Raw genomic sequence first — 23,363 nt, forward strand, 5'->3', positions numbered from 1 at the left:
TGTCTCTGTGAGTTTTAAGACAAATTGGCTTTTTTTTGTCTTGGTTTTCTTCAGTCATTTTGTAAGCATAAGTGAGGTCATTTATTAGCCTAGGTATACACTTATTGTTCTTAAACTTTAAAAAATACAAATGTTGTCCGCTTTAAATCCTGTGCACTTACAGTTTTTTTCAATAAATTACAGTAATATCAATCGTACCCCCCAATTAAAGCAGCACATTAAGATGTGTAGTTTTTTATAAGTAGCAAGATAATGTAGTGTTTTTTCCCATTCATTTTTGTTAGTGTGGTTCAGTGTCTTGACTTTTAATTCACTGCACAGCAATAAATTTGTATTGAAATAAATGTAGCATAACACAGGATAGTCGTCATTAAGAAAAAATTAATATGCCTCTCCCCCTCCCCCACCATATGAGGAAAAGAAAAGAAAACATTAAGCTTTCAATACATAGCTGTACAGTTTGTCCAAATTCTCATATTAGCACTGTTGTAAAACATATCTTTCTGCATTTTAAGTTCATCATCTTTCTCTCTGTGGGAATGTAATGTTCCATATTCATTCTTTTGGACTCATGTTCTAGCACTGTGTTATCAAAGTTCTAAGTCGTTCAGAATTGTTTTTCTTTATAATATTGTTTTACAACTGTTCTCCTAGTGTATCACTTTTCATTATTTCATAGAATTTATTCCTTAGTAGATAAGTCATCAAAGCATATGGACAAACAGTTCTCAAAGTATTAACAACTCTGTAAAGAATATGCTAACCCACTAAAGAGAGAAATGAAAATCAAAATAACTCTGAGGTTTCACCCATCAGATTGGCAAAGATGACAAAAAAAAAAACCCAACCCACAACAAATGACAAATGCTGGAGGGGCAATAATTCACCATCCAAGAAGCTGCCAATTGGTCATTGTTTGGTAGCTGTTCTGTAAAGCCATTTGTAACTATGTCCCCAGAGTCACTAAACTAAACTACCCTTTGACCCAGAGACACCACTCATTACTTGGTCTATACTCCAAAAAGATCAAAGAGGGAAAGGACTCATGTACAAAAATCTCTATAGTAGCTCTTTTTACAGTGTCAATGAAATCCAAACTAAGGGTATGAACATTTATTGGGGAACGGCTGGACAAATTATGGGATGTGAATGCAATGGAATAATTATTATCAAATCATAAGAAATTATGAAATAGATGGTTTTGAAGAAACTTGGGAAATACCTGTGTGAAGTGAGGAAACCAGAACAATTCATAACAATAATGACACTGTAGATGGCACAGTAGATAGAGCACCGGCCCTGAAGTCAGGAGGACCTGAGTTCAAATCTGGCCTCAGACCAAACACTTGACACTTACTAGCTGTGTGACCCTGGGCAAGTCACTTAACCCCAATTACCTAAACAACAACAACAACAACAACAACTCAATAATAACATTGTAAAGAAAAACAATTTTGAAAGACTTTGGAACTCAGATCAATGCAATGTCCTACCATGATTCCAGGGGACTGATGAAGTATCCTACCTAACTCTTGGCAGAGATGTGATGAACTCAAGCTGCTGAACAAGACATTCTTTTGGACACAATGTAGGAATTTGTGTTGTTTGACAATACATATTTGTTACAAGGGTCTCCCTCACTAAGTGGGGTGGGAGTAGGAAGGCAAAAGAGAGGGAAAAGGAAGAAGGAAAGGGTCACTGAGTAATCTTTTTACAACTCAGAAAAATGGCTCTCAGAAAGCCCAGACAAGCAGGACAGCCTTAAGAGCTACAGGGTCAGGGGCAGCTAGGTGGCGTAGTGGATACAGGACTGGCCCTGAAATCAGGAGGACCTGAGTTCAAATCTGGCCTCAGACCAAACACTTGATACTTACTAGCTGTGTGACCCTGAGCAAGTCACTTAACCCCAATTGCCCCCCCCAAAAAGCTACAGGGTGAATTTATTAAGTACTTTTTCAAAGCAAGCTTTTATAGAGAAGTACAATTTAATGTACAATCTTGTTTTTTTTGTTCCATGGATATGAAAATGCCCATTTTATTTGGTGTAAGTTGGAAATAAATAAATTTTAAGAGTGTTTCAAATGACTAGCAAGAGAACTGCAAATAAAAATAAGCTGACTAAAGATCGATCAGAATTGTTAAAAATCTTTTAGTTTTGTGGTCTTTTTGGTTTCTCATAAAGTTTTTCTCTAATTTTCAACTTACCTAGTTTTGTCCTTACATAAAGTTTTTATGTAAAGCATGTATGTTTTTCAACTTAAAAAATGGTTTCTAATGTAGTTCATTAATCCTTTTTCTATTTAGTTAATGTATGTTTTTAGGAATGTAATTTTTCCTCTTGTGCACTATTTTAGCTATATCCCAGAAATTTTAGTATGCTGTTTGGTTATTATAATTTTTTATATTATCATTGTTTCTGTTTCTTCTGTGACCTACTCACTGTTTATGATTTCATTATGAAATACTACTTCCAGTCTGTTTTTCTTCTGCTGTCCTTTATTGATTAGTATTGGTTATCCCCCTATATTGATTATTATGCATACTTTTTGAAAAACATGTTTAGTATTTCTGCCTTTTAAATTTATTTGCAATTTTTCTGCATCCTAATACATGGTCTGTTTTATGTGCTAAGAAATATATATGTTCTGTAATGGTCTCATTTGGAAGACACCCGAAATCAGCAGGAGGGGGAGTCAGCAGAAACAAGCATGAAGGATATTCTCACAGAACAGTGCTCCTACTCAGGAAGAGGTATGTACTTTCAAGGGGAAATATGGATCCCATGAGAGGTTTAATCTGAGGGGAGTTGGTGCACTGGGGAGCCATTTTCTTTGAGTGTTATGTTTGCATATACATATTGTGCCTTAGGAGCAGGGATGTGGAAGCTCCAAAGGACAGCTGATAATCAGAAAGTTGTAAGGAACAGGAACCCAGAGATGAGGTGGCAGAGTCACTGGAGTACAGAATGATCATGGGGAGCACAAAACCAAGTACTATATAATTTGGGAAATAGTCATTTTTACCACATGACTGCTTTTACTCAATTTTACCTCCCATTAAATAGATAATTCTAAGAATGAGGCATGGTAGAAAAAAGGGATGACGGAATGATATTTACAAAGGCAATAATATCAAAATCACTTTAAAAAGCTCTAACTTTCAGAAACTAACTTTATGAGGAACAAAGATTTTAATATATATATGTATACATATATATCATATATATGTACTTATTTATGATTAAATACATAAAGGTAAATATCTATACCATATAATTTATTTATCACAGAATAAATTTTAAAACAGACTGGAAGGGAAGAGAATCAATGAGTAGAACAAAAACAAAGAAAAAGTTATTTTAAAAAAGGTGCACAAAAAGAAAACATAAGTTGGAAGGGGGGGGAAGAGGGGAGGTTTTTAACTAGTCACTGAGAAGGAAAAGAGAGGGGACAAAAAAGGGGAAGAAATATATATCTAAATAAATAAAAAGAAGGAAAAAACAGTAAATTAGCTAAGCCTCCAAATCTACAGAAAGGATTGATCAATTGGAACAAGAAGAGTAAGAAGAAAGGATACAATTATATTGAAATAGTTTAATAAAAATTAATCCTAGGGATAAAGTATTGCCTTAAAAGAGGAAGATTTTAAAACATATAATTTTGTATGTGAATGGACTAAACCAGAGGTATCAAACATATGGTCCATAACACTCCTTTGTGTAGTCCAAATCAGATTAAAATATAATAGGGAAAATTTAGCAAAATAAATAAAAAGATAATATAACACAGATAACATTACATTTTCAAATTAAGTCAGTATGTGGCCCGTAGGAATCCTTATGTAACAGAGTAGTGGCCCCTGTTTGTATGTGAGCAGAACACAACTGAACTAAATCAAATAAAATGAAAGTGTCAGAATGGCTAGGAAAACAAAGCCCCACAATCCAGTGGTGTGTTCTTCACAGAAACGAAATGAGAGGCTGGAGTAAAATTTACTCTGCATTAGGTGAATACAAAAAGCTGGAATTACAACCATGCTACCACAGTAAATAAAAATAAAAATTCACAATCCCAAGAGATAAATAAGGAAATTACATTATACTTAAAGGAACCATAGACCATGAATCAGTGTCCATATTAAACATATATGCACCAAATGGCACATCAAGAGAAAAATGAACTGAATGGCCAGATGTAGGTAGGAGCACAATAAATAGTGGGAGACTATAATCTTCCTCTCCATACTGGATAAATTGTCTGGAAGATAAAAGATAAACTAAACAAACTATTGATGAATTTAGAGCTAAAAGCTTTATAGCTTCTAAATGTATATCAAGTGTATACATGTATACTAAAATATACCTTATTTCTAAGCACCAAATAGCACCTTTACAAAAACAGACCATGCCTTAGGACACAGAAATACTGCAAGCAAATTTTTTAAAAGTCAGAAACACTAAGTACATCCTTCACAGAAGATAATACGATTAAAAAGTAATCAATCTGGGGAGCACAGTAATGGAAACAAATGGAAACTTCATACTGAAATGCTAAATAATGACTGGGTCAAAGAGCAAATCATAGAAACAGTAACTGCTTCAAAGACAACGGTAAAAATGAGACAATATTCCAAAATTTCTGGGATGCACCTAAAGCAGGCTTCAAAAGATAAATTATTTCTCTAAAACCATATAGTAATAAAATATAAAAGATGATTAATGAACAGAAGGTGAATTTTTTAAATTGAAAACTAACAAAATAAGTACAATGGAGAAAATATTGATGATTTCAGAAAACAATAAATTAGAAATCAGAGTACAGAAGTGATAAAAACTAAAATTAAATTCTGAGAAAAGACTACCCTACTCCATTCTCTCTTCTGTACAAAGATGGTAGACTTTGGGTGTGGAACAGTACATACAATGTCAGCTTTTTAATGTGTTGGTTTGTTTTTCTGGACTTTTTCAAGCTAAGAGCTACCTCTTTGGAGGGGATGGAAAAGGCATAGGTTGAGAAATGCAGGTGGTATGAAAACCAAAAAAGGGCCACAATAAGTTATTTTAGAAAAGGAAGATGTCTTTCCTGCTTGAAGCTGTCCGAATCATATGAGTTCTCTGGTGGCTGTGAAGGTGTACTTCCTGTCTGAAGCCTCTCTATTTCATCAACTGCTGTTTCTTTTCAGTATGACTTTTCTGATGAGTAATAAGGTTAGACCTCCTGCTGAAGCCTTTCCCACATTCATTACATGCAAAAGGTTTCTCTCTTACATGAGTTCTCTGGTGGGTAATAAGGTTTGCTTTCTGGCTACAAGCTTTTCCACATTCCTGACATTCAAAGGGTTTCTCTCCATTATGAGTTCTTTGATGACAAGTAAGAGATACTCGGTGGCTGAAGGCTTTCCCACACTCATGACATATAAAGGGCTTCTCTCCAGTATGAATCCTCTGATGAGTAATAAGGCTTGCCCTCTGGGTGAAGGCCTTCCCACATTCATTACATTCAAAGGGTTTTTCTCCAGTATGAGTTCTTTGATGATAAGTGAGGGAGTCCCTGTGGCTGAAAGATTTCCCACATTCATTACATACAAAGGGTTTCTCTCCAGTATGAATTCGCTGATGGGTAATGAGGCTTGTTCTCTGGGTAAAGGATTTCCCACATTCATTACATACAAAGGGTTTCTCCCCAGTATGAACTCTCTGATGACTAGTAAGATTTTCCCTCCGGCTGAAGCCTTTCCCACATTCCTTACATGCAAAGGGTTTCTCTCCAGTGTGAGTTCTCTGATGTGCAATAAGGTTTCCTCTCTGGCTAAAGGCTTTTCCACATTCATTGCATTTAAAGGGCTTCTCTCCAGTATGAATTCCTTGATGACAAATGAGGTATCCTCTCTTGCTGAAGCCTTTCCCACATTCATTACATTCAAAAGGTTTCTCTCCAGTATGAATTCTCTGATGATCAATGAGGTATCCCATGTGGTTGAAGGCTTTCCCACATACGCTACATGCAAAAGGTTTCTCTCCAGTATGAGTTCTCTGATGTCTAATAAGGCTTCCCCTAAACCTGAATGCTTTACCACACTCACTACATTCAAAGGGTTTCTCTCTAGTATGAGTTCTCAGATGGGTAATAAGGTTTCCCCTGTGACTAAAGCCTTTCCTACATTCATGGCAAGCAAAGGGTTTCTCTCCTGTATGAGTTCTTTGATGAGTAATAAGGTTTACCCTGTGAATGAAGCTTTTCCCACATTCATTACATGGAAAAGATTTCTCTCCAGTATGAGTTCTGTGATGTGCAATCAGGTTTCCTCTCTGGCTGAAACCTTTTCCACATTCATTACAGACAAAAGGTTTCTCCCCATTATGAGTTCTCTGATGTGCAATCAAGTTTCCCCTCCGACTAAAGGCTTTCGCACATTCATTACATTCAAAGGGTTTTTCTCCAGTGTGAGTTTTTTGATGGGTAATAAGGTTTGATCTCAGGCTAAAGCCTTTCCCACATTCATCACATTTAAAGGGTTTCACTTTAGCATGATTTATCTTAAGTTCAGTTAAGCTTCCCTTGTGGATATAGCCTTGTCGATATTTACTATATTCATAATGTTTCTCTCCTATTAGAATTTTCTGATTTTCAATAAGATTTGATCTTCTAATACTTTTCTACACTCACTCTGTTCATGTAGCTTTTCTCTAGTATCTATTCTATGAAATTTAAATAGGCCTGAGTGGTACCTGAAAGGTTTCTTGCGTTTGGTGTACTTAGAAAAGTTCTTCTCTAAAGAGAGTGTATTATATGTAATTAGGTTTGAAAAACCCCTCAAGTTCTTTCCAACTGTCTTATATTTATCCAGACTTTTCTCCACAGTCCCTTTCCACAGTGCGACAAAGATTGGCCCCAGACTTAAACTCTTCCCAGATGCCGTACACTGAGGCACGTTCACATTATTCAGAGGTGGTCTGTGAAAGGTGACTTCTCTGGATGGTCTCTTCTGTTTCTCTAAATTTATATTGTATTCCCTGGCTTCTTCCATATTGCAATGCCAGGCCATGCGCTTTGGCAGCCTTTTCTCAGAGGATGCCCCCGTGCCAATGCTCTCCACCATGTTTAAGTCCTTGACTTCAAACGCAGTGTCTTCACTAAAGGAATCTGAAAGAAACCCAAAAAATGTCAGTGGCCATTTCTCGCTGTGCTGAAACAATCTTCTTTAGAGGAAGTTCTAGTTTCTGTCTCTCCCAACAAGAATGATGCTCAATTTGGACCATGTTTTATTTATTTTATTTATTTGTTGTTTTTTTTTTTGTGAAGCAATAGGGGTTAAGTGACTTGCCCAGAGTCACACAGGTAGTGAGTGTTATGTGTCTGAGGCCAGATTTGAACTCAGGTCCTCCTGACTCCAAGGCAGGCGCTCTATCCACTGCACTATCTAGCTGCCCTGATTTGGACCATGTTTTAATGGGATTGTTTTCAAGACAGGTAAGAAACATTAACTGAGAACCTAGCTGCCCTGAACAAAATACAATATATTCTAGGGTACTGAATGTTCTTACAGATGTCATGAAAAGCAATACTAAATTAAAAACAGAAATATCTTCTATAGGAAAGAATAGTGGAAAGCCACAGGGAAAGAACAAAAAACAGCTCAGAAAATTATCCAACTGCAAATTTAATCAACTTAGAATCTGTGCAAACAAAAGTGATGCATCTGAAGACCGAGCAATTGGGAAAACTGAATTACTGGGTTTCTCAAAAATTATGAAAAAAAATATGACCAGTAGATTTTTTAGGAAATTGTATTTTTTAACAGAGTTTGCTGAGTTCCAAGGTGGCAGAGGGGAGAGGAAGTCGACATAAAATTCAAATTATCAGACCTGGTACTGTGAATCTATAATAAGATTTTTTTGTTGTTATTCAGTCATTTCAACTTTGTCCAACTCTTCATGACCCCTTTTGGGGCTTTTCTGGGTGAAGATACTGGAGTGGTTTTCCATTTCCTTTTCCAGTTCATTTTACAGATGAGGAAACTGAGACAAACAGGGTTAAGTGACTTGCCCAGGGTCACACAGCTAGTAAGTGTCTGAGCCAGGATTCAAATTTAGGTCCTCCTAATGCCAAATCCAGTCCCCTATGCTGCAGAACTGACAAAGGAGCGCTATCACCATGGTGAATGCTTCGGTCACTATCCTGTACTTACGGGGGATGTAATAACTTTCTTTAATTATTGGTAGGATATTTGCTTTAGTCTTCTTGGCCCCAAATGGAAGAGTTAGGAGCAGTGCATAGAAGGTACAAAAGGCAAATTTAGACTTCATCTAAGCCCAACAATTGGTAACAGTGACAGCTTTCCGAAGTGGAACAGGCTGCTGCAGGAAGTAAGTGGCCTGGAGGTCTTTGGGAGTGAGCCAGATGCCCCCTTCTCAGTTATGTTGTAGAGAGCTTTCCTTAGCAGACATGGGCTCTGACACATGACCACTGAGATCCTATTCCACTCTGAAACTTTGTGATTCTGTGACATCTGAAGTGATGCACCTAACTTAAGGATAGAGAGCTGATTTATTTTTATCTATTCAATAACATGAAGTAGGAAAGATTTGATTATATAAAATAAAAAATACACAAGCATAAAAGAAAATAATTGAAATCATGTAATTTTTTTGAAAAATTGTAAATGCCCTCCATAGAGGAAAAGAGACAGAGCTATGGTTACTTGGTGGGGGTGGCTAGAAAAAGGTCAGAAGACTTTTCAGTTTTCTCCAACCAGTTCAGCCCTTGTGATCTGTATGAACAAGAGGATCAAGATGTGGGAAGCTGAGAACAGTCTTTGGAGAAAAGAAATTGTTGAGAGGAAGTGACCAGGCCTAGGCTTATTAACCACCACAATGCCCAGCAGATGGTAGAGGTGGAGGCAAGAGTTGGCTGACTGAACTGGAACCCTCCCCTGCAGGGAAGGCGCTTATTGAGCAAAGCATCCAAATGACATTTCATAATGGCTGGAGCAATCCACAACTCCATGAACAATGTGGCTGGCAACTGAGAAGCTGACTTTCTCAAAAGAACTGCACACACTTAACCACAGGAGGGAATGCTCCAAGTCACTGATAACAAGGGAAATTAAAGAAAAAAAATCAAAAGTGTGAGGCTGAAGTTTTCCCTCACACACGGACATCAGACAAAGATGACAGATAAGGGGCAGCTAGGTTGTGCAGTGGATAAAGCACCAGCCCTGAAATCAGGAGGACCTGAGTTCAAATCTGGCCTCAGACCAAACACTTGACACTTACTAGCTGTGTGACCCTGAGCAAGTCACTTAACCCCAATTGCCTAAAAAAAAAAAAGAGATGACAGATAAAAGGGCTGAACAATAGATGCAGAAAGCGTTGTGAGAAGCTGGGCACACTAATACATTGATGGTAGACTGAACTGTTTCCACCGTCGTGGAAAGTGGTTCGAAATTATGCACAGAAAGTGACCAATATGTACATACTTTTTGACCCTGAAATCCCACTGCTGCTAGGCATATACCCAGATGGGGTAAAAGACAGAAGAAAATGTCCCACATATACCAAAATATTCATAAAGTGCCAAAAAACTGGAAACAAAGTAGAAACACATTGACTGGGGAGGGTTAAACCAATCATGGTATATGAATAAAATGAAATATTATAAGAAATGACAACTATGATGAAAGATGCATGATGTGATGCCAGGTAAAATAAGAAAGAGGAAAACAAAGCTGAAGGAACAAGAAACAATCCATCTCTAATGGTTTAAAATTATAATGACTAAACTTGGCTCCAAAGAAGAGGTAGGAGAAGACACTTCTTGCTTCTTCACAGAGGGAGAGGATCTTGGCTGCAGACCTGTCACGATTTTTCCATGTGTTGGTTAATTTTGCTGGACTATTTTCCTTATAATCAAGGAATGGCTCTCTGAGAGCAGTTAGTAGGAAAGATATAATGGGAACCACAGGCAATGTGAAAACAAAGGATAGTAATGGAATTTATTTTAAAAAAGAAAATGAAGGTGCTATTGAAATAACAATAATAAAGAAAAAAGCTAAGTTTCTAAAAAGGACACATTAGCAAAAGCTACATGAAAACTGTTCAAACGCTCCATAACTGTAAAAACGAAAATGAAAAAAATCTCAGATACAACATCAAATCAGTTAAATTAAAAGAGCGTTATAAAATGATCGGTGCTGGTGGGTCTGTGGAGGAGACACAGTGCTCTACAACTACCAGAGTGAAGTAAGTTCCTTTTGTAAAGGAACAGAATGGTAAATCATAAAATTGACAAAACTGTTCATACCCTTGAGCCCAGTGATGCTACTACAGAGGGTCAGGGACCATTGAGGCAACCCCCACCTTGTTGTTCAGTCATTTTTCATGTGTCTAACTCTTTGTGACCCTATTAGGGGTTTTCTTGGCAAAAATAATGGAATGGTTTGACATTTCCTTCTCCAGCTCATTTTATAGATGAGGAAACTGAAGCACAGAGAGGTTAACTGACTTACCTAAAGTCATGAAGGTAAAAATGATCAACAGTGGAATCTGGCCTCCCCCCACCCCCACCAACTCCAGAGGCAGTGCCCATTCCACTGACCCTCCTGGCATAGAGACAGAGCAGATAGGGAGCAGCTGCAGGCAGTAACTCATTCACTCACCTAAACAAGTGCATCCTGGGTCTTCTCCCTTTGGCATCCATGTTGCTTCTCCTCTCTCCAACAAGGAGACCACATCCAGTTTTGAAACAGGGATTCCTATACACAGAGACAGAAATGAGTTAGTGCTGGAGACAGAAAACTAAGAATTTGATTCTATGAAAGGAAAATCAGGCAACTAAAATGTCCCAAGGTTATTCCAGTGGATCTCTGAAGAAAATTCTGTTTTGTATTCTAAGAGAATATAAGTCACACTTTTGGTCCTACCAGCTTGTCCATTTGGGTCTGATTGACGTGCACACTTACGTCTCAACAGAATTTAATAAAGGTAAACTGAGATGTAGAATTCTGAGTATTATCAGTTTATTAGTAGGGAATGAACCTGTTAATAAAGTAAGTCGAATAGCTACCTTAGTCAGGGCAATGACCCAGAGGAGGAGGTGCAGCTCCTTTTTATAAGCATAGGACAAAGAACAGAACTGAGTAGGTAAGGAAAAGAATACAGCATCACAGAGACGAGGACGTGATTGGTTACATCACAAAGAGTGGGCTAACACTCACATGGGGCTAGTAAACCCTCTTTCTGTCTTAGAAAAATGCTTGATTGACTTATAGGACCCATCTGCATTCTGAGAGTATTGATAATGGACCAAAGAGAGCAGAATCCCTAGCTCTTGGGAGGGAGGGAGATCGTCCTTAATTGTACAAGGACAGGCAAGGGTGAACAGTTATCTTGTGAAAATGTACCAGATCAGCTTACAGACCATCAACAACAGGAATTTTTCAGGAGCTAAAGGCATGAGGGATAACAAGTGTTTTTTGAACTAAGAGGGGAAGTTAACCTCTTGTCACCAATAAATGTTCATCATTTGAGTATGTCTGCAAGGTTAGAGATGGTGGACTAGAGTCCCTGGTCCCTGCATCCCTCAAGGATAACAGACTTCCTCAAGGTAAGAATAGAACAGTGATTAACAGGAGAAAAGAACTTCTAAACTTAGTTCACAGGCAAAGAGACGAAGAAATGGGGCTTGAACAATCATGCTGTAGAGCGATATTGGATGAATTTCATTCCTTCAATGAACATAAATACCCAGTTGGTTGGATGTCATCCTTTGTTCTCGAAGAGGACTAAAATGTCATCACTATGCTAGAGTCAAGTTACAATACCAAGGACTGTGGCTGATCAGACCAATACAAACTCGGAAGGCTCTACCACAGGTGAGGCACAAATAGTCTGGGTGAACATTTGGGGGGTTTCTCTAAATCTGCATCCTCTCTTTCCTTTGAGCTGTTTCAATTCTGGTTTGCTCATAAAGCACAGTACCTTCTCTGATGTGGGCATGCCATGCTGGATGGTCCTGTTCCAGTGTCTCCCATATCACACAATCAATCCCAAAGTTCTTAAGAGAGCCTTAAGAGTGTCTTTGTATCCCTTCTTCTGACCACCATGTGAACACTTGCCCTGTGTGAGTTCTCCATAAAATAGTCTTTTTGGCAAGTGTATGTTTTGCATTTGAACAATATGGCCAGCCCATTGGAGTTGTACTCTCTGAAGCACAGTTTGAATGCTTGACAGTTTGGTTTGAGAAAGGACCTCAGTGTCTGGTATCTTACCCTGCCAGGTGATCTTCAGATCCAATGGAAGTGATTCCATATCTTGGCGTGGTGTTGGTAGACAGTCCAGGGTTCACAGGCATACAACAATGAGGTCAGCATAACAGCTCTGTAGACTTCAGTTTGGTAGTCAGTCTAATATCTCTTCCTTCCCATACTTTCCTTCAGAACCTCCCAAACACTGAGCTAGCTCTGGCAATGCATGCACCAACCTCATTATTAATGTGTACATCCCTGGAAAGTACACTATCAAGGTAAGTGAACTTATCTACAGCATTCAAAACTTCTCCATTTGCTGTAACCAATGATTCCACCTATGGATGGTGTGGTGGTGGCTGATGGAGCACCTGTGTTTTCTTATTGTTAATTGTCAGGCCAACATTAGCACAAACAGCAGAGAATCGATCCATACTTTGTTGCATCTCAGCTTCAGAGGCTGCACTGAGTGCACAACCATCTGCAAATAGAAAATCATGCACCCATATTCCCTCGACTTCAGTCTTGGCTTGTAGTCTTTTCAAGCTGAAGAATTTACCATCAATGTAGTAGCTGACCTTGATGCCATTTTCTTCCTCATTGAAAGCATTTGACAACATGGCTGGAAACATCATGCTAAAAAGCATGGGGGCAAGCACACAGCCTTGTTTCACTCCATTAGTGACTGGGAAAGCACGAGAGCATTGTCTATTATGCAGAACCTGGGCAAGCGTGCCATGTGAAATTGATGTGCAATGCTGATGAACTTCTCCAGGCAACCAAATTTTGACATAATTTTCCACAAGCCCTCGTGACTGACAGTATCAAAGGCCTTGGTCAGATCTACAAATGTTGGCCCTTTCTGAAGCCACACTGGCTCTCAGGTAGATGACCATCTTCCAGGTGAAGGATCAGCCTATTAAGGAGGACTCTGGCAAGAATCTTACCAGCAATGACTAAGAGAAAGACTCCTCTGTGATTGTCACAGGACAACCTATTTCCTTTACTTTTATAGAGATGCACAATGGAAGCACCCTTGAACCCCTGGGGGATAACCTCCTCTTGCCATGTAACCTGGAAAATTTCAGCCAGCTTTTATATGAGCACTGGACCTCCCACCTTGTGAACTGCAGTGGGAATAGAATCAGCACCAGGTGCTTTGCCACATGAAAGGAGCTTAATGGCCTTCAAAACCCCTTCTTCAGGTGGAACTTCGGCTAGAGAGGGATTGACTTCCACCTGAGGTCAATGGTCCATGGTCTAAGCATTAATTGATGATGATCTGTTAAGAACACTATGGGAATGTTCAGCCCACTTCTCCAGGGTCACGTCCTTCTCGCTAATCAATGTGGCTGCATCAGCACTGAGTAGTTGAGATGCACCATAGGTCTTTGGACCATAAACATCCTTTGGGGCATCATAAAAGTGCTTTGGATTGTTACTATCAGCATAAAACCAAATTTCATCTGCCTTCTTACTGAGCCAAGAATCCTACATCTCTCTAAGCTTTGCTTGTACTTCACTTTTGATGGAATTAAATACTGCTTTCTTAGAAATGGATGAACTATCCTGTTGACAAACCCTGTGGAGTTCTTGTTTTTCATTTAGCAGCTTTTGAATTTCCCTATCATTTTTGTCAAACCCATCTTGTGTTTGTGAGTGTTCTGACCCATATGAGCAAATTCAGTGCTTTACACCAAATCTCTGAAAGCTGCCCACTCCTTTTCTGCTCCCCTGTTGCCAACCATGTGTTGGCTCAATTTTCCCTCCAAGTTAGCCACAAGCCGTTCCCACTCAAAGAGCTCTAAACTGTTGACATTAATTCTTCTGGTAGTCATTTTGCCTTGGGGGCACCACTTGTATTGAATGCGAATATTTAGCTTGGAGAGGATAGGTCTGTGATCAGTCCAGCACTCTGTGCCATAGTCTATTAAATGCCAATGTTTGCTGCGAGGGTGCATCCATAAAATTTTATTGCATTTAGGGAAATGGAAGACAGTGTTTGTGATGAGAAGGTCATGAGATGCACAAGTCTTCAGTAGTCAGTGACCATTGCTGTTGCTGTTTCCAACTCCACTCCTCCCTAGAACTCCCTGCCAAGTCTGGTAGTCTGAGCCTACTCTAGCATTAAAGTCACTCAGAATTATAAGCTTGTCCTCTTTTGGCACATTGATGATAAGGGTCTCCAGGTATTCATAAAATTTTTCTTTGACCTCATCAGGATTCATCATGGTAGGAGCATAGGCACTTATGATGGTGGCATGACATTTTCCTACAAGTGACAATCCATGAACCTGTCATTCACTTCTTTTGGTAGGCATACAAACTTGTTGACTAGATTAATTTTGATTATAAAACCTACACCAGCTTCACGGCACTCCCTTTCACTGTGGCTGTTCCAGAAAAATGTGTATCCAGCTCCAACTTCAGTAAATTGGCCTTCATTTGCCAGCCTTGTTTCATTTAGGGCTGCTTTTCAGATGCGATACCTGCTGAGTTCTCTTGCAAAAAGAGCTGTTCCTCTTTCAGTTCTACTGGATTTTGTGTTGTCTATAAGTATGTGCACATTCTTCCATGTGCCGATGGTGAATGGAATTGTCTTTGCAGATGTTTTTATACATTTTTTTTGTGTTTCAACCACAGAGTGGGATTCTTCACCTCCTGTGGTAATCAGGCCAGGGTTGGGAAAGCAGACAATTTTTAGGGCACATTTTCTAGTTCCTTCCTCACACCAGGAGGTGAGCAGTGTGATCTTTAAAAGGCCGCTCAGACACCCAGGGGGTTGCCGAATCCCACTGCTGCTTCCAGTGAGAAGACGACCCTATGGCCTGGGCCACCTTTGTGCAGGGTTGTGACTACAGCTCCCACTGTATCCACATCTGCTGCTTCGTCACTTGCCTCTCGCCACAGGACTCAGAGATAGGTAAAATGGTAAAATGGTATGGGTGATGTCTTTTGATTCGTGTGTAAATTCAGGTTTAAGTGAGGCAGAGTTGCACGAAGTTGTCGGCCTCACTCTCTCTTCCTCATAAATACATACACACACACAGATACACATACTTATGGACAAGCTTTATGGGCTCTCCTGGTTGTAATCTGGGCCTTAGAAAATCTTCATCCACTTGGTCTGTCCTGTGTGGATGTGCAGACCAAACTATTGCTTGCTTACAGATCTTTTCCTGAAAACAACTCAGAGCTCCAGGGCTTGATCCAGGCTACACAGCGTCATTGCAGCAGGAGCACCTGGTGGGCCCACCCTTGCCACAGAGGATTCCTCTCCATCCAGATTCTGGCGAATCTCCATCACCCCCCTTGGCAGCTGCCTTTGGCTATCAGATATGGATAGTGGGCTTAGCTGCAGAGCTCCTTTGGTGAACCCAAACTACCCCCCTGAAAACAAAGACCCAGATAAAAAGCAATCTTCTGAGACAGGGATATGAGTCTCCAAAGAATTAAAACGGAATATCTCCCTGAGGGCAAAAGAGAAGCCAATGGTGGGTGTAAGAAGGCCACAACATACAGCAATGATCCAAACGATGTTCCAAAAACAGGAATAAAAAACTCGCCCAGGACATGTATGATTGGAAGAGAGGAAGAGCTGGTCAAGTGGTGAAGACGAGAAATGACAGGTGGACAATATGAGTCTTGCCAATGTCAGGAAAAAGGAGGAAGGCCTGTGGAAAGGCCCCCATAATGGGGGGTGGACACCCTCCTGCTCCCTTCTCCAACAGAACGTATGGGTGACATGGACAGGAATCACACAAGATGGTCAGGCGTGGATGGGTTACAGTTGTATCACTGGACCAAATTTCCAAATCACAGTTCTACTTAAGTATGGGTCACAGATCAAAATTATACTCAGAGGGGCAGCTAGGTGGCGCAGTGGATAGAGCACCGGCCCTGAAGTCAGGAGGACCTGAGTTCAAATCTTGCCTCAGACCAAACACTTGACGCTTACTAGCTGTGTGACCCTGGGCAAGTTACTTAACCCCAATTGCCTAAAAACTAAAAAAAAAAAATTCAAAATTATACTCAGAGAGAGCATTATTTCATTTAACCCACTCTATGCTAAGAGAAGACCTTTCCATTTATTTCAGCTGAGATTCAGGTATCTCAGTAAATCAACAGGCATTAAGTACCTGCTAAGGGGGTGGACACTATGCTATGTATTGGGGATGCAAAGGCAAAAATGCAGTGGTCACTACCCACAAAGCACATCTGTTCTATTGAGGGAAACGGCATATTCACACGTAGATTCAGAATGGACAGAAAGGGTGAAGGTGAAGTAGCAGGAGAGGCATCATCACGCTGACCTGGCGCAGGAAGCCCATCGTGAGAAAATTCGCCATCCTTTGAGACTGCATCAGCCTCAGTGCTCACACCTCACCAATATCCTCGTTACCCCATCTCTCTCCTGGAGGCCAGAAGACAGAGCAAAGAGGTCCTTCCAAAGCCTCCATTTAATCTTTTTTTTTTTGGCTGGGCAATAGGGTTAAGTGACTTGCCCAGGGTCACACAGCTAGTAAGTGTTATGTGTCTGAGGCTGGATTTGAACTCAGGTCCTCCTGACTCCAGGGCCAGTGTTCTATTCACTGCGCCACCTAGCTGCCCCCAAAGCCTCCTTTTAAAGAGGGCTGCCAGGCCAGGCATCTCCTCATTTCCCACCAGCTCATTCCTTTGGACTGGACTCCATCATGTGCCTTGCCCAGCACCTTCTCCTCCCCCCTTTCAGCTTCCTTTTGCCAGACAGAAAGCTCCTTGAGGGCAGGGACAGTCTTTTCGTATCTATCCCCAACATTTAGCACAGTGCCTGGCACACAGTAGGCACTTAATAAATGTTTGTTGATTATTTGGTTAACACTGATTGGTCATATCAGTTCTGGATCACAGTAAAGAAAGGGCTACCCCAGGCCTACCTTCACCACTGCCTCTTCCAGCATCCACAGTGCTCTGGCTCAGGAATCTGCTTGCTCTGTTGCTGGCCAGAGATATTGACCACTGTAGTTGGGACTTTATTTTTTATGTTTTTATAGAAAAATTTTACCATGCATTTTTACAATTTTTGAGTTCTAAATTCTCTCCCTTGCTCCTTTCCTCTCCCCGTCCCTAAGACAGTAAGCAGTTTGATTCAGGTTATATATGTGCAATCATGTAGCTAGGACTTTAAAAAAGACATCAAACATTAAGTATATACTGTGTGCAGGAAGCTGTGAAGGGGCAGATATAAAACTCAGCTAAGATATGGCCCCTGCTGGCTTCATGGCGCTTCCAGTCCAGGAAGAGTGAAATCTTGTGTACAGGAGAGCTCTCAGCTCAGTGGCTGGTGAACTCTTAAAGGGAGAGGGGAATACAAAAGTCTGCCAATTCTCTTGGGGAACCTTCATCTGAGGATCCAGGGAGAAAGAAAGCTGTGGCCTCAGGGCCAGTGCAAGGAAGCCAGGGGGATTTCCACTTGTACAAAGCAAAGACTTTCACGTAGGAATACAAAATACATATTTTTATTGGCCACAAAGAATTTGGAACTCTCCAGACATGACTTCGAATATTCTTGTACCACAAGCCAAAACTCAGCTCAGCATTACAGACCTCCCACAGTCTGCAGGCAGAGGGTCTGCAAAGACAGACACTGAGCCAAGGGGCTGCTGTGCTTACCGAGGGAGACGAGGTTCTTATAATTCTCCAGCATCACATCTCTGTACAGGTCTCTCTGGGCAGGATCCAAGCGTCTCCACTCCTCCTGGGTGAAGTCCACAGCCACGTCCCTAAATGTCACTGATTCCTGAATCAAACACATAACTGTTTAACCAGGGACCATTTCTTGATCACCCAATCACTACGTGCCTTACATGTACAATCTGGCTGCATGAAGATTGCTTTCTTTGAAGCATCGACAAATCCTGTAAATGAAGCCCAAGAAAGCTGTGTCTCTGCTCCTAAAGCCCCAAACCACACAACAGACCCAGCAGCCACCTTGTGGTTGGATACACAGCATCAACGTCAGCAATCTCACCAAGAAATGTAATCATTCTCCACTGCCAGTCAACAGTCATTTAGAAGGCAGGATCACACAAATGGGATATCATGCTAGGAGTTCTAATTCCCAGCTGTTAATTCTCATATTCTCTCTCTCTCTGATGCTGTGTCACACACACACACACACACACACACACACACACACACACGCCCTAACTACTCCCTTTGTACTATGGAGACCTGGAACTCTACCTGCCATGTTAGTATAACCTACAATGTGCAGACAATCATGGTAAGTTCCAAGCCAGCTATTGTTTCCAATGCTTTCTTAGACTGTGACCTTTTTAGTGAGAGTATGCCACCCAAGAGTGAAGACCATAGCTCCTTTAGCCCTTTGTAATTTTCATGGTCCCAATTTGCAACATCCCAGAACAATCTCCAGAGGGACTCCAGCCAACACAGAGGCAGCCTCCTCTTGGGCTTTTCTCAAAGCAGGGAACAAATAAACACAACAAAGGGGCCGTTCTGGCTCAGTCTTCATTCCCCCTCCATAACTGGCCCACCTCATGGGCTGGTCATACTTTAATAATATTTCTTGTGGTGGCTTGCATAGAGTCCTCAACCCATCATCTGCGGCAGTCCATTCCCCACACATCCCTTCACTGTCCTTTGCTTTAGCCACAATCTGAGTACTGAGATGGCAGGGTTCCATCATTCGCTGCCATAAAGGACCACCAGAAAGACGACCATGTTGACAGGTGGGCTTCTGTTTCAGGCCAAAGCTTGGGGTCAGTCAAGGCAGACCTTACACAGCCTGCTTTCTTCCAGTTCTGCATTCAGGTCATTTCCCATTTGCATGGCCTATCTAAGAGATCCATGATGGTGAGCCAAATCCACACAACTACATATCATATTCTTCAATGCCTTGATTTTTCCTTTGGGGACAACGAGGCCAAATTCTGTTGAGTCCTTACAGTTTCTTTCAGGAGGCTGGACAATGTGATGGGCCTTGAGGAATCAGAGCAGTGATCTACTTAAACAGGAGCTCAGGGAAACTTCCCTGAAGGAACTCTTCTTCAACATAACCCTTTGCAGGGCATCTTCCATGACAGTGGCGCCCTCAGTCTCTGTTTCAAGGCTTGCTTGATATAAAAATTCAGGACCTTAGTTCTACTAATGGAGGACAGTCTTTGGGGTTAGTCTGCAGTCCATAATCAACCAACCCAGTGGAATCTTCTCTTCTCTGAACCTTTCCCTCAGCTGTCTTGATTGTTGTCTGGAGGTGTGCTGTAGAACACGATTTGCAAAAGACTATTTGTTTCCTGCTCATACTTACATCGAGGACACCACTGTTCCAAGTGTTAGTTTTTCTCTTAAGACTTTTGTGGAAATGGAAAAGTTTTACCAGGGATCAGGAGCTACTAAGTCCTTCAGAAGGATGTCCGATGGAATGACAGCATCCCTCCCCCCTTCCTGAGAAGCTGACTGTGCAGCCTCCGGCAGGAACCTCCTTGGTCTGTATCTGGCCTGTTCCAGACGCTCTTCTGCCTGTTTTTTTGTGGAGTCATTTCTACTTTCCTCATGGAGCACATGAGAGATTGCTACATGAGAGCACAAATATGGTGGCTCCCATGTTACTGATGGCAAAGAGAGGCTGTTGTGAAATCTCAAGAGATGTTTCCCACATTGTTTGTACTTCTCATTCCAGCTTCATCTGTAAATGGCGTCAGGAAGATCTGGCTTAATTTGGTCTTGTCAGAGCTTCCCGCTGAGGTTTCCCCCGCAATGGTTATTGCTATTTTGGAAGGTGATACTGCTTACAGTTAGAGTTGTAAGGGACCTCTGGGGGCTGCTAGATGGTGCAGTGGATAGAGTACTGGCCCTGAAGTCAGGAGGACCTGAGTTCAAGTCCAGCCTCAGACTTTACACTTACTATCTGTGTGACCCTAGGCAAGTCACTTAACCACAACTGCCTTTAAAAAAAATGGAAGAGACTTCTGAGGCCTCTCTCCCAACCCACAGCCAAATGAGAATCCCCTATGCTGAATCTCTGTTTGAAGACCTCTAGGGAGAGGGAATCCTTTGCTTCATCCACCCCACTTTTTGATAGCTCTTAATTTTAGGAAGTTTTTCCTCCCATGAAGCCTATTTTCAGGCCTTTTGCAATGATGTCACATCTCCCCTAGTTCTGACCTCTGGTTCCCTTCTCCTCAGGACCACCTTTCAATCCTCGGAGCAGCTATCATGAAGCCCTTCTCCAATCTCAACTTTCCCATTTCCTTCAAAAGAGCCTCACATGACATGGACTCGAGCCCCTTCCCCAGGAATACTGCATGGCCTCTCTGCACACACTCTGCTTGTCCATGGCCTTCCTAGAATCTGAACGTGGCAGGGTCCTGCAAAGGCCTTCAGGGGCATCTTCTGTTGACCCTTATCACACCTCCTTTCCTTCTCCTGGATGGCTCCCTTTCTCTGATTCTTGTCTTCTTTCTCTTATCTCTTATTCATATATATGTATAAATCCCAATAGAATGTAAGTTCATTGAGGGCAGGGACTATTTCATTTTTATTTCTGCACCCCCAATGCCTGGTATATAGTAGGAACTTAATAAATATCTATTGAATTAAATTGAAAGAAAAATCTCTTGAGTTGGATAGGACCCTTGAAGTCATCAAGTCCAACTTCTTGGCTTATATTCAGATACATAACTCCCACCATTCACCTTGTACTACAATATTAAAAAAAAGAAATACTTTTAAGTATGACCAGACTGTGAGGTGGCCCAGTTAGGGAGGGGGAATGAAGACTGAGACAGAGCCCCTTTGCTGTATTTATGTGTTCGCTGATTTGAGAAAAGCCCAAGAGGAGGCCGCCTCTGTGTTGGCTGGAGTCCCTCTGGAGGGTTGTTCTGGGACGTTATAAATGGGACCACAAAATTGGAATAGGGCGTGGTCACCCTGGACAAAAGAAGACTCAGGGGATGTGGTAACCCTGTCCAAGCATTTTAAGAGCCATTATGTGGAGAAGGGTGGACTGTGATTCTTATCAAATTATACACATTCATTCTAAAATTCATCGTTCAAACTCTAAGGATCTTTTAAACTCTATGTCATCAATAAGAATGGCCAGAGGCTTCTGGGAGAGAATAACTGAGACTCAAATGCCAAGAAGGGAAAGAAGTGTAGCTATAGATTGAGAAATAATACGGTATGAGATGATGAACAGGCAAGAGAAGAAACCTGAACTCACCTGAAGCTTGACAGTGAGGAGCCTGAAAGTCACTGCTTCCTCTTCCTCTCCAGTCTGGCCTTGGAGAAGCACTGAGGAGGAGGAGGAAAAGGTCATTGGACAGATATAGCTCCCCAGATCTCCCTCACCTCCTACCATTTCTGCACTGTCAATCTCACACTAGTCCCTCCTCCATCTATGTTCACTCTGTTCTCCCAAGGTGTCAATGACTGTTGGACAAAGTCACGAGAATGTTTTGACTAGGTATACTGAATATTCATTCTACCTTTTCTAGGGACTTTAATTATGTAAAGGAGGGTAGCTGGGTGGCACAGGGTCACGAAGAGTCAGGCAGGACTGAAATGACTCAACAAAAACAAAAGTGCTTAACAACTGTTGACTGTCTGAAGAAACCACTTCAGAAGCCAGAGAATGCTGGCGTGAAGTGATGGAAATAATGAGCTGGGTTAGCTGCTGTAATTCCTCATCCCTGCCCTCTTGCACCACTCCCCCACCAATGCTCTCTTAAGGAACCTTTCCTACACTGGACGGGATTCCAATCCCCCAACACTTCTGTAATTCTCACCTCTCTCCCCAAGCATTCGGGCCAAGTCCTCCATGGTACCCAGCCTGGTTCTGGCTTCCCTCTTGTCTTCTCTGTCCAGACGGGATGAGCAGGAATCCCTGTACCACTAGTTTCTTCCCATCAAATACTGCCATAAAGCTGTGATAGAAGGTCTCAGGGCAGTCTTCTCCTAGTTGCATTCCTTTTTCTGGGGATAGCCTTCAAGACCTTCACCTTTTGAGAAAGCTGGGACCTGGGGACTCAAAAGCAAGATCACTTTAACTGGGACCTTCATTCCTGGGCCCAGATCCACGTAACTATCCAACTGGTACTGAAGGCTGAGCCTCTGAAGAGCCCTCACTGGTACCCTGAACTACTCACACCAAGCATAAGAGCTGCTCATACCAAAGAAAAGATGGCAGCAGCAGGAGAGGCCAAGACATAATCACACATCATAACTCGGGGCCTTCTGAGCCAGCCACAGACCCTGAATGTACAAATGGAGTGAAATCAATTTCTATCATTAAAGGAACATTAAGGAAAACACTATGGGAATTTAGGACTTAAGACCTCCTGCTAGAGTCAGCAAGCACCAGAAGTCTGGCCATCTGGTGATGAATTTTGGGTGATGAATGGACCAAGAGCTAGCCACTAGGGTGTGGAAATGTTGAGGACCTCTCAATTCCCCAGATGACATTAAGTTAGCGTGTAGGGACGTTTTTTAAAAAAGGATAACATCTACTGAATGCTCAAAAATAGTGGATATTTATATTCATCAATTAGAGAAACTAAAAGTTAACTAACTGTAATTTAAATTTAAGTTAACTAAATTTTACTTTAAAAATATAAACTTTGGGACAGCTAGGTGGCGCGGTGAACAGAGTACGGCCCTGGAGTCAGGAGGACCTGAGTTCAAATCCAGCCTCAGACACTTGACACTCACTAGCTGTGTGACCCTGGGCAAGTCACTTAACCCCAACTGCCTCACCAAAAAACAAAACAAAACAAAAAAATAAAAATACAAACTTTGTGAATAGTCCCTTTTAAACAAACTCTTCCCTTTCCTCTAAAATACAGAGCAATCTTATGTTCTTAGCTGTAAAAGCACCTTTCCAACTGGATCCTGTTCCCTTGGCCAATGCCTTGCCAGTAAGATGTCTAACTTAAGAAGAAGCAATCCAAGGCAAAGCTTTTTAAATTCGTAAGTTTTACCTATTGGTGCCTTGTCTGCCCACACCAGCCAAAGCCCCAGGACCACATACTGACCTGGAAAGTGAGGCGGCCAAAGACATCGAAGGAGAAAAAATTGTTGAGGTGTCTTTCCCTGGCCCGGCTGGGGTTGATGGGCAGAAG

At 41.4% G+C, this 23,363-nt stretch overlaps 1 protein-coding gene across 1 annotated transcript in view; it reads right to left on the minus strand.

Moving 5' to 3' along the window:
• Positions 1–110: 110 nt before the first annotated feature.
• Positions 111–23,363, minus strand: part of LOC110198015 (uncharacterized) — a 27,881-nt gene continuing 4,628 nt past the window's right edge. Inside the window, 6 exon segments of the mRNA XM_078154621.1 lie at positions 111–6,648; positions 6,651–7,142; positions 10,657–10,752; positions 17,896–18,022; positions 21,467–21,537; positions 22,032–22,263. Coding sequence (XP_078010747.1) covers positions 5,153–6,648; positions 6,651–7,142; positions 10,657–10,752; positions 17,896–18,022; positions 21,467–21,537; positions 22,032–22,065 — 2,316 coding nt within the window. The 5' untranslated portion in view covers positions 22,066–22,263 and the 3' untranslated portion in view covers positions 111–5,152.

Source organism: Phascolarctos cinereus, unplaced genomic scaffold, assembly GCF_003287225.1.
Source record: "Phascolarctos cinereus isolate Bilbo 61053 unplaced genomic scaffold, phaCin_HiC Scaffold_5;HRSCAF=322, whole genome shotgun sequence".
Taxonomy (NCBI): domain Eukaryota; kingdom Metazoa; phylum Chordata; class Mammalia; order Diprotodontia; family Phascolarctidae; genus Phascolarctos; species Phascolarctos cinereus.